Source organism: Chiloscyllium plagiosum, unplaced genomic scaffold (assembly GCF_037043375.1).
Source record: "Chiloscyllium plagiosum isolate Xiang-an unplaced genomic scaffold, Cpla_swu_hap1 HiC_scaffold_32, whole genome shotgun sequence".
NCBI lineage: Eukaryota > Metazoa > Chordata > Chondrichthyes > Orectolobiformes > Hemiscylliidae > Chiloscyllium > Chiloscyllium plagiosum.
In genome coordinates this window covers 43,033,851-43,046,470 of record NW_028270170.1, presented here as the reverse complement: position 1 = coordinate 43,046,470, position 12,620 = coordinate 43,033,851, and the positions used below count along the sequence as shown (strand labels likewise).

At 42.1% G+C, this 12,620-nt stretch overlaps 1 protein-coding gene across 1 annotated transcript in view; it reads left to right on the top strand.

The window, feature by feature from the left end:
* Positions 1 to 7,189, top strand: part of LOC122539683 (vasoactive intestinal polypeptide receptor-like) — a 149,972-nt gene extending 142,783 nt beyond the window's left edge. Inside the window, exons 11-13 of the mRNA XM_043674671.2 lie at positions 1,385 to 1,514; positions 3,877 to 3,918; positions 6,614 to 7,189. Coding sequence (XP_043530606.2) covers positions 1,385 to 1,514; positions 3,877 to 3,918; positions 6,614 to 6,805 — 364 coding nt within the window. The 3' untranslated portion in view covers positions 6,806 to 7,189. The remainder of the gene's footprint in view (positions 1 to 1,384; positions 1,515 to 3,876; positions 3,919 to 6,613) is intronic.
* Positions 7,190 to 12,620: the final 5,431 nt, after the last annotated feature.

Sequence of the window (12,620 nt, the reverse complement as noted above, 5' to 3'; positions counted from 1 at the left end):
TGTGGAAACAGGCCATTTGGCCCAACAAGTCCACACCAATCCTCCGAAGGGTAACCCACCCAGACCCATTCCCCTGCCCTATTACTCTACGCTTACCCTTGATTAATGCACCTAACCTACACATCCCTGAGCAAGATGGGCAATTCACCTAACCTGCGTGTCTTTGGATTGTGGGAGAAAACGAGAGCGTCAAGCGGAAACCCACACAGATACAGGGAGAATATGCAAGCAATGTTCAATACCTGAGGCTGGTATTGAACTCGCATCCCTGGTGCTGTGAGGCAGCAGTGCTAACCACTGAGCCACCATGCTGCTCAGGACCAGTTTAAGCACAGGATCCTGGTTTTGGATTTTATCTTCACACTCTCCACCCGTATTTTAAATTCAACCAAACCATGATTGTTCCTTGCAAAAAGATCCCTAACTATGAAGTCATTAATTATTCCTGTCTCATTACACATAGCTTGCTCCCTCATTGGTTCCATTACATACTGTTCAAGAAAACTATCGCAGATATATTCAATTAACTCCTCCTCAAGGCTACTCTGACCAAGCTGGTTTGACCAATCAATGTAGATTAAAATCACACACGATAATTGTCATACAGAGTGATTGAGAAAGTTATATATTTTCAGTGCATTCAGTATACTACATGAATTTACACTATTAAAATGTAAGCCTTAACACTAATCTTGGAGCCAGGTACCCCCAAACTCAGTGTGAATCACTGGTGCTAAAGCACACAGAAATCCAACTCATAGAACTCCTACAGTGTGGAGGCAGAGCATTCAGCCTATTGATTCACCGACCCTCCCACCCTCCACAACTCTGCATTTACCATGGCTAATCCTAACATTAAAGACAATTGGTCAATCCATGTAGCCTGGAGAAAACCAGAGCACCCAGGAGAAACCGATGCAGATATGGGGACAATATGCAAACTCCACGTGGACAGTTTGCTGAGGCTGGAATTAAACCCAGGTCCTATGGCACTGTGAGGCAGCAGTGCTAACCATGAGCCACCATGCTACCCATTGGGAGAGATCTTCCTGGGATTCATTCCTGATGGATCAGATCCCAAACTGATCCTAATTAAAATAAATGGAGCTTCCCCAGGACTCAAATAGCCCTTTCTATGAGTGATATCAATGGAAAGGAGATCCAAATTCACAGCTTTCACTGGGTTATCCAAGATTCATTTTAAATCACAAATATTTTAAACTAAGCAAAAGGAAACTCATTTCTGATTACGTTATTCTTTTCCCATTTAATTTAGTTCCATGGGTATAAGAACTCGTAAATAATTTTATATCAAATAGTTCCATCTGAAAATATAAGATCCAAAATTAATTGCTGTTAATTGTTTGATATCTTTTATTCAAAGGAGACTAGCGAAGTCCACTTTACTGCTTATCCCATTGTTTGGGGTAAACTACATTATCTTTGTCTTTGTCCCTGACCATCTGAATGTCTACTTCCGACTGGTGTTTGACCTTGTTCTGGGATCCTTCCAGGTGAGTGTTCTGACAGTCTTGAATGGCATCAGTCTTTTAAGAGGCATGTGAATGGAAAGGAATTATAAATGTAACTTTGGTTAACAGTGATTGAGCAAACAGTATAAGAACAGGAGTAGCTGTTGTGCTATTTGGTTAGATCATGACTGATCTGTATAGCAACCACATGTTGCTCATATTATGTCGCTGCTATTAACACAATTCAACTCTTAATCTCAAAATCAACAGTTGAATTAAATTGCCAAAATAGAACATTGTTGTTTTAGAAGGTACCTTGCCTTAAGAAACGGTGCTGCTATGAATGAATATGAAGTGCAATGATCGAAGTGTGTTCAATGGTCTCAGTCTGGATCTATCAGGCATTAACCAAATAGAATCTGGGTAGAGATGCTGTTAAAATCAACCTAAGGAATCTGCCAACATTCCATGATCTGCTGCCTCAAATAAAAGCAGATAATGTTGAAAGTGCTTCTCAGGTTTAGCAACATTTGGGGAGGAGAGACTGAGTTAATGTTCCAGGCTACGACCTTTTGTCAGAACTCAGTTATTCTCTACACAGATGGTGCCAGACATAATAGGTATATTTTCTGCTGTAGTTTGTCCTTTTATCATCCACTCCATTTGAGTACAAGAGTTGGCAGGTCATGTCACAGTTGTAACTTTGGTTCAGCCACATTTGGAATACTGCGCACAATTCTGGTCGCCACACTACCAAAAGGATGTGGATGCTTTGGAGAGGGTGCAGAGGAGGTTCACCAGGATATTGCCTGGTATGGAGAGTGCTAGCTATGAAGAGAGGTTGAGTATCTTAGGATTATTTTCATTAGAAAGATGAAGGTTGAGGGGGGACCTGACTGAGGTCTACAAAATCATGAGAGGTACAGACAGAATTAATAGCAAGAAGCTTTTTCCCAGAGTGGGGACTTAATTACTAGGGGTCACGAGTTCAAGATGAGAGGGGAAAAGTTTAAGGGAGATGTGCATGGTAAGTTCTTTATGCAGAGAGTGGTGGGTGCCTGGAACGCATTGCCAGCAGAGTGTGTAGTGGCGGGCACGATAGCGTCATTTAAGATGTATCTAGACAGATACATGAATGGGCAGGGAGCAGAGAGATACAGATCCTTAGAAAATAGATGACAGGTTTCGATCGAGGATCTGGATTAGCACAGGCTTAGAGGGCCAAAGGGCCTGTTCTTGTTCTGTAATTTTCTTTGTTCTTTGTACTTAGCTTCAGTAATAGACTGCTACTTTAATCAGTTTTGAGCAGACAACAAGAATTCTAGAATGAAGCCAATGGCAACAATCTTTGGAGGAGCCGGTGTTGGACTGGGGTGGACAAAGTTAAAAATCACACAACACCAGCTCATAGTCCAACAGGTTTACTTGGAAGCACCAGCTTTTGAAGTGCTGCTTCTTCATCAGGTGGTTGTGGTCCTGCTCCACAACCACCTGATGAAGAAGCAGTGCTTCAAAAACTAGTGCTTCCCAAATAAACCTATTGGATTATAATCTGGTATTGTGTGATTTTTGAGTTTAAATAGGCAGGTTGCATTCCAAAATTAATTGAGCAGGGCAGCACCAGTAGCATATTAGTATAAACATTAATCAAACTTACATCAGGTATTAGTATAAATTAGAGGGACGTGATAGATAATAGGTATTATCACATGACTGTTAATGGAGAGGCCCAGGTAATGTTCTGGGGATCTGAGTTTGCATCCTGCCACAGCATATGGGAGAATTTGAATTCAATAAAAATCTGGAATATGAGACTCATGATGACCGTGAATCCATTGCCGATTGTCAGGAAAACCTTGTCTGGTTCACTAATGTCATTTAGGGAAGGAAACAGCCATCCTTACCTGGTCTCACCTACATGTGACTTCACATGTGGTTGATCCTTAACAGCCCTCTGGACAATGAGAGATGGGTAATAAATGCTGACCTAGCCAGTACTGCCCTCATCCCATAAGTGAATTAAAAAAAGTGCTAATCAATCCTCAGAGAGATATTAATTCAAGCACTATTCAATACACGGTCATTTTTTATATGTGCCGCACATCATCTTAGACATATCATCTTAGACATTAACTGGACCTTCTTGCAGGATTTAAGAATTTGAGTGGGGAGAAACCATTCATAATTACTTATGATTTTGACTGATGCAAGGCACACATGGGCCTAATCTATTCATCTACAGGATAAACATTCATCTTTAGTGTATCCAGTGCAGAGATCCTCACACTGAATCAGAAAGTTGGGGCTCGGCTCAAAATGACTGTTTGAAAGTTAATTCATGATTTACCTGGTATTGGTCATTTTCATTACAACCAGATTGTGACACTCTATTCTCTGTTCCCAGGGTTTCATTGTTGCAGTCCTCTACTGTTTTTTGAATGGAGAGGTAAGATCAACAACACAATAACCTATCAATGTTAGTATTCTATTGATTATGACTGCATCCCAGTGTTCAACAAGTGATATAGCAGCAGACCATCAGGGAATCTTGCTTATTAGGAGCTTTCCAAGATATCATGCTCTATGTGGTAGCACGTGAATCCCCAACATACCATGTCACCTCCTGATTGTACAAGACTCTATTGCATTCTCTCATCCTTTATTGTAAAGCTAACTTGAGTTTTAATTTTTTGAACATTGGTGGCACTGCCTTCAGTTGCCTTGCCCCTACTCTGCAAAATGCTCCCTATACCTTTACACCTGCATACCTCACTTTCAGCTTTGAAGATACTCATGTGGTTCACTGGCATATTTCCTCGAATCATACAGTGTGGAAACAGGTCATTTGGCCCATCGAATCTGTACCGACCTCCCAAAGGTAATCTCACTAGACACAGTCTCCCACCCTATTCCCATAACTATACATTTGCTAATCTACTAGCGGGTACATTCCTGGACACTGTAGGGCAATTGACCATGGCCAATCCACCTCATCCATTCATTTCATAATATTTCTTTGAAGCATCTTGTGACATTTATTGCTATTTAATGTTGCCATTTAAGTTTATGTAGTTGTTTTTTGTGGAAGTTTCCAGAGTTAGGCCCATGGAGGTGTGAAACTGATCTGTTATTTCACAGCAAGAATGTCTAAGCTACTTATCTTCATAGAGTCATAGGGATATATAGCTTGGAAAAACACTCTTCAGTCTAACTTTTCCATGCCGACCATATATCTTAGATAAATATAGTCCCATTTGCCAGCATTTGGCCCATACCCCTCTAAACCCTTCCAACTCAAAAACCAGCCTCTACTACTTTCTGTCACAGCTCATTCCATACACACATCACCTTCTATGTGAAAAAGTTGCCCTTAGGTCACCTTAAACCTACACCCTCTAGTTTTGGTCTCCCCCACCCCAGGGAAAAGACCTTGTCTATTTACCCAATCCATGCTCCTCATGATTTTATAAACCTCTATAAGGTCACCCCTCAGCCCCTGATGCTCCAGAGAAAATAGCCCCAGCTTATTTAGCCTCTCCCTATAGCTCAAACCCTCCAACCCTGGCAGCATGCTGGTAAATCTTTTCTGCATCCTTTCAAGTTTCACAACATCCTTCCTGTAGCAGGGAGACCAGAATTACACACAGTATTCCAAAAGTAGCCTAACCAATGCCCTGTACAGCTGCAACATGACCCCCAAACTCCTATACTCAATGCACTGACCAATAAAGGCAAGCATACCAAACACCTTCTTCACTATCCTATCTACCTACTTCTCCACTTTCAAGGAACTAGGAACCTGCACCCCAAGGTGTCTTTATTCAGCAACGCTTTCCAGAACCTTACCATTAATTGAATGCATTTCCATATCACCTCCCTCTTTAACATCCCAGGTTAGCAACTTGGAGATTGGCATTACACTACATTGAAAGTAATTTCTGATTCACAACATATTGTTATAATCGCAGCTGCAGATTGACATTGCAGATGCTAATGAAACCCGTGTTGATAGATCACACATTTTATTACTTAACCAGGTGGTCTTTCACTGAAACACACAAGCAATGCTGCAGATCTGGCTTTAATAATAATACTGTGCAAAAGAAAAGTTGTTATGATAGAATAACTCAAACTATTTATAATGCAATTTGGAAGATTTCAAAACTCACAGCAAAAATTCAATATCCCATCTATCCCAATGGCATTCTTCTACAGTATTCAGAGACCAGTGAGAATTTCCTTTTCTATTACATCCAAGGGTTTGATTTAACTCATTCCCAGTTTTGAGAATTTCTTCCTTGAGTGTTCGTACAACTAAGCTTAGACTTTCTCAGTATTGAATGACCCTTTGGGGTTCTAACAGCAGTTCTGATCTGGACCTTTCAAACTAAAACCCTTGCAGTGAGGTAAACTCTTTCTCAACTTTTCTAAACTAGATTCTTTCTCTGTGAGGAAGATTCATGCTACATCTTCAACAAGGACATCTGCGAATTGAAACTGAGAGTTTTCCCAGCTATGAGTGTTTCCCCAAAGCAAAAACAAAATTAATACCTGATCCTGCTAACTGAAAGTAAGCTAATGCTCTTCAATGTTTATTCTGTTCACTTGTAAAACTCTCCCAATATAACAAACTCCCATTACCACTCCAGGAAGTCTCTCTCCCATACTTGTTTTAAAACAAAATCATGGCTGACAAGTTAATCATTAAAGACTGTCAAATACACAGACCCAAATCTCTACACTGGTTCAAAATCCAAACTCTAAAATAAATGATATTAACATATTTATAAATCTCACACTTTGTATCATGATATGTTCTGAAACAAAACTTAAGTCTTGTTTGAACTGACTTAAATCTGTTCACAAACAGGAGCGAACCAGAGTCATACCATTGTGGATGAGACAATTCTAGCGAATTCATCTCCTCCCAATCTGCCCTAAAGATCAACCCCATAGGGTCAGTACAGATCAAAAATATATTCCCCAAGCTTAGACATTAAAACTTGGACAAATATTTCCCTTCATTAGGCTTCTGGATAGATTGACATTATTGCATGTTACAATGAGTTAATAATTGAGAGATACAACAGAATACAATGCCTTGCAGCTTCCTGTAAATGTCTTTGCATTTGGTTGTTCAGGTACAAATGGAGCTAGGCAGAAAATGGCGGCGATGGTGCACTCAGTGGTACCTCTCAGCTGATTCAAGGTACTGTCCCCCTTCCATGGAGAGTCACACCACAAAAGAAGGCACGCAGCTCTCCATGGTGTCCTGTTACAACTCCCAAATCCAAGCTATCAATAATGACCAAGCTGACTCAACCATTGCCTGAGGATATTGAGATGAAAGGACAGTTGGATTTTCGTCTTAAGGGTAATCTGTATATTTCAATTCAAGGGCCAATTACCCAAGTGCTCAGTATTGGTGGTCATCTTGTTTATCACAAACATCACAAAATTGGACCAAATAAAAGTGTCCAACTTCATTAATATGTGTGGTTGCTGAGCAAAGCTACATCACCAAGCTGTCTGCAGTCAGAAAATCTTGTGTTAAATGAAGAATAATTTGTATAATTCAGTGTTTTTATTTCATCAATATCCTGATGTGCTGGAGAGAATAATTTGGCTTTAAACTCACCAAAATATAGCTGCAATATCAGCAGATAAATGTAGAATAGGCTTTTGTGAGACTTCTCAGAGCATGATTAGACCCATATTAAAACAATAGGCCCAGAAATGTTGCAGAAACATTGTATGTTCCACTTCTAACATGAATCCTCACATGGTCCCTATTTCTTATGCAGCCATCAGCCCTTACTGACAATGGTCTGCTGTTCTCCAGTCTCTCACACAAGGACCATTCTTTAAATATGACTTGTTGAGTGGGAAATGCTCTGTGATATTTCAGGGAGGTGACAGGATGGGATGCCACGCAGACAATGCCCTGGCATTGATGCCAAAAATGCATCCAAACAAAATGATAATAACAAGATCTAAGTAAAAAACTGCAGATGATATTCCTTTTGAGTATGCTCTGTTCTGGTGTGAGGCTCAGTGATGAAAATTTCTTTGAGTTTATTCTTCTACAGAGTTGCTCACCTCATTTCACAAAACCAGACAGAGGGAGAGTAAGGATCAACAGTTGTTTTCAATTCATTCATGGGATGTAGGCATCACTAACTGCCTTGAGAAGGTGGTCAGCTACCTTAAAAGTTAGAGAGTCATACATATGTACAGCATGGAAACAGACCCTTCGGTCCAACTCATCCATGCCAACCAGATATCCTAAATTAATCCAGTCCCATTTGCCAGAATTTGACCCATATCCCTCTAGTCTCTTCCTATTCTATCCAAATGCCTTTAAATAATATAATTATACCAGCGACAACCACCTCCTCTGGCCATTCATTCCATACCCGTACCACCCTTTCTGTGAAAACGTTACCCCTTAGGTTCCTTTTAAATCTTCTCCTCTCAACTGAAACCTATGCCTTCTAGGTTTGGACTTTGCTATCCTGGGTGAAAAACATTGACTGTTTATCATGATTTTATAAACTTCTATCAGGTCACCCCTCGGCCTCCGATGCTCCAGGGAAAATAGCTCCAGCCTATTTAGACTCTCCCTATAACTGAAAACCCTCCAACCCTGGTAATATCCTTCCTTTAAATCCTTTCTGAACTCTTTCAAGTTTCATGGCTTTCTTCTGATAGTAGGAAGTCCAGAACTGAACACAATAGTTAATTAAGAACAAAGAAATTTTACAGCCCAGGAACAGGCCCTTCAGCCCTCCAAAACTGATCCATTGAAAGTACTTGAACTATAGTATTCTCAGTTAATATTTGGAAAGTTAAAGACCCCATAATAATTACACTATCGCTCTCGCTCCTTCCGAGGGTCATCTTTGCTATCCTATCCTCTAATCTCTGGAACTATTTGGAAGTCTACAGAAACTTCCCAAAAGGGTAACCTCTCCTTTCCTGTTTCTGATCTCAGCCTATACTACCTCAGTTGATGAGTTCTCAAATTACTTCTCTGCAGCCATAATACTGCCCTTGACTAACTCTGCCAATCTCGCTCCTATCGAGAATCATCTTTGCTATCCTTTCCTCTGAATCTCTGGAAGTATTCAGAGGCGTATAGAAAACTCCCAACAGGGTAACCTCTCCTTTCCTGTTTCTAATCTCAGCCCATTGTACCTCAGTTGACGAGTCCTCAAATATCCTTCCTGATACCGTTATACTGTCCTTGACTAACAATGCCACATCCCCACCTCTTTTACCATCTTCTCTGTTCTTACTGAAACATCTAAATCCCAGAACCTGCAGCAACCATTCCTGTCCCTGCTCTACCCATGTCTTTGAAATGGGCACAACATCGAAATCCCAGGTACCGACCCACATTGCAAGTTCACCCATCTTATTCCGGATGCTCCTGGCGTTGAAATAGACACACTCCAAACACACTTCCTAATGAAGGGCTTTATGGTTGAAATTTCGATTCTCCTGCTCCTCGGATGCTGCACGACCTGCTGTGCTTTTGCAGCACCACACTCTCGACTCTGGGCTCCAGCATCTGCAGTCTTCACTTTCTCCACACTTCAAACTAATGTTTGCTTTCCGATGCTTTCTTGCGACTCTGAAACCTTATTTTGGACCTCCCTACTCTCAACCTCCTCGACACTCTAACTACAATTTAGGTTCCCATCCCCTTGCTGAATTTGTTTAAACCCAGCATTTGCAAATCTCCCCCCCAGGATATTGATACCCCTCTTGTTCAGGTGAAGACCATCCTCTTTTGTAGAGGCCCCACCTACCCCAGAAAGAGCTCCAATTATCCAGGAATCCAAAACCCTCTCTCCTGCACCATCCCACATGTTCAACTCCTCTCTCTCCCTTTTCCTCACCTCACTAGCATATGGCATGGGCAACAAACCAGAGACAACAACTCTGTTTGTCCTATCTCGAAGCTTTCACCCTAGTTCCCTGAATTTCAGCCTTAAATCGCCATCTTACCTATGTCATTGGTGCCTATGTGGACCATGACTCGGGGCTGCTCCCCCTCCACCTCAAGGATCCCAAAAACACGATCAGAGACATCATGAACCCTGGTACCTGGGAGGCAACATACCAACCGTGAATCTCTCTCATTCCCACAGAACCTCCTGTCTGCCCCCCTTAACTATGGAGTCCCAAATGACTAATGCTCTGCTCCTCTTCCCCCTTCCCTTTTGACCACAGGGACAAAACTCTGTGCCAGAGACCTGTGCCCCATTGCATGTCACCACCACCCCCAATAGTATCCAAAATGATATACTTGTTGAGGGGAACAGCCACAGGGGATCCTTGCGTTGCCTGTCTGATCCCTTTCTGTCCCCTGACATTAACCCATCAACCTTCTTTTTGTACCTGAGGTGTGACTACCTCACTGTTACTCCTCTCAATAAACCCCTCCACCCAGCTCCATCCAGCTCCAGAACTTCATCCAGCTCCAGCTCCAGTCACTAAAGCAGTTTTCAATGAGCTGAAGTTGGGTGCGCTTCATGCAGATGCAGTCAGCAGGAATACTGCCACATTCTGCAGGAAGAACATTCAACTGCCCGAACCGCCATCCCCACTAGTCACCTTATCAATCCAGCACACAGAAACCTTTTTTTTTGTTCAGAAGAGGAGGATGGGTGGGAGACACTACCCGAGTAGTGTTTCGGGTAAAGGATCCGGCCAAATATAAAGCCTCACTTACCCAGCAGTCCCTATCCGCTCCTGCTCAGCGTGCGCTCTGCCTATACATGAGGTAAGTTTTTAAACTTTACTTCTACCTTCCCATTGGACCTCTGGTCCTTGCTGTCACTCCTCCCACTGCAACTGCCGTCGAGAAAATGAAGAACACTGAACTCCCAAAGTAAGTTTTTAAACTTTATTCCTACATTCCTGTCAGGTCTCTAGTCCTCGCTGTAGCTCCTCTCACTGCAACTGCTGCTAAGAAAATGCCATTAGAGCCTGGTGAAAGGCAATTATGATACAATTAGGCAAGATTTAGGATGCATAGGATGGAGAATGAAGCTGCAGGGAGTGGGCACAATTAAAATGTGGAGCTTATCCTTGATATATGTGTTAGACAGGGAGGAAGTAGTCGAGTGAGGTGACTGTGGTTTACTAAAGAAGTTGAATCTCTTAAAAGAAAGAAGGAAGCTTATGTGAGGGTGAGACATGAAGGCTCAGTTAGGGCACTTCAGAGTTACAAGTTAACCAGGAAGTACCTAAAGAGAGAGTGGAGATAAGCCAGGAGGACATATGAGAAGTCTTTAGCAGGTAGAATCAATAAGATTCATAAAGCTTTCTGTAAGTATGTCAGGAATAAAAGAATGACTAGAGAAAGATTAGGGCCAGTCAAGGACAGTAGAAGGAAATTATGTGTGGAATCCAAGGAGATAGGAGAGGTGTAAATGAATATTTTTTATCAGTATTCATACTGGAAAAAGACAATGTTGTCGAGGAGAATACTGGGGTGCAGTCTATTAAACTAGATGGGACTGAGGTTCATAAGTTGGAGGTGTTAGCAATTCTAGAGAGTGTGAAAATAGATAGGTCCTCTGGGTCAGATGGGATTTATCTGAGGATTCTCTGGGAAGCTATGGAGAAGACTGCCGAGCCTTGGTTTTTGACATTAATGCCGTCATTGTCTACAGAAATAGTGCCAGAAGAGTGGAGGATGGCAAATGTTGTCCCCTTGTTCAAGAAGGGGAGTAGGGACAACCATGGCAATTATAGACCAGTGAGCCTTATTTCAGTTATGGATGAAATGTTGGAAAAGATTATAAGAGATAGGATTTATAATCATCTAGAGAGAAATAAGTTGATTAGGGATAGTCAGCATGGTTTTGTGATGGGTAGGTCATGCCTCACAAACCTTACTGAGTTCTGTGAAAAGGTGAACAAACAGATGGATGAGGGTAAAGTGATTGATGTGTTGTATATGGATTTCAGTAAAGCATTTTGGTAAAATTCCCCACGGTGGGCTTTTGCAGAAAATATGGAAGTATGAGATTGAGGGGGATTTAGCGGTTTGGATCAGAAATTAGCCAGCTTAAAGAAGACAGAGGATGGTGGTTGATTGGAAATGTTTATCCTGGAATTCAGTTATTAGTGGTTAACCACAAGGATCTTTTTTGGAGCCACTGCTGTTTGTCATTTTTATAAACGACCTTGTTCAGGGCGTAGAGGATGGGTTAGTAAATTCGCCGATGACACTAAGGTCTGTGGAGTTGTGGACGGTGCCGAAGGATGTTGCTTAGATTACTTACAGTGTGGAAACAGGCCCTTCAGCCCAACAAGTCCGCACCAACCCTCCGAAGAGCAACCCACCCAGACTCAATCCCCTACCTTTACCCTTTCACCTAACACTACGGGCAATTTAGCATGGCCAATTCACCTAACCTGCACATCTTTGGACTGTGGGTGGAAACCGGAGGAAACCCACACAGACACGGGGAGAATGTGCAAACTCTACACAGACAGTTGCCTGAGGCAGGAATTGAACCTGGGTCTCTGGTGCTGTGAGGCAGCAGTGCTAACCACTGTGCCACCGTGCAGGTTACAGTGAGCCATAGATAAGCTGCAGAGCTGGACTGAGAGATGGCAAATGGAATTTAATCCAGAAAAATGTGGGGTGATTCACTTTGGAAGGAGTAACAGGAATACAGTATAGCGGGGTAATGGTAAACTTCTTGGCAGTGTAGATGAGCAGAGAGATCTCGGTATCTATGTACATGGATCCCTGAAAGTTGCCACCCAAGTTGATGGTTTGTTAAGAAGGCATACGGAGTGTTGGTAGAGGGATTGAGTTTCGAAACCATGAGGTCATGTTGCAGCTGTACAAAACTCTGGAGCATTGCGGCTGCACTTGGAGCATTGTGTACAGTTCTGGTTGCCGCATTATAGGAAGGATGTGGAATCATTAGAAATTATGCAAAGAAGATTTACCAGGATGTTGCCTGGTATGGAGGGAAGGTCTTATGAGGAAAAGCTGAGGGAAAGAAGAAGGTTGAGAGGTGACTTAATTGAGACATATAAGTTAATCAGTGGATTAGATAGGGTGGACAGTGAGAGCATTTTTCCTCAGATGGTGATGGCTGACATGAGGGGACACAG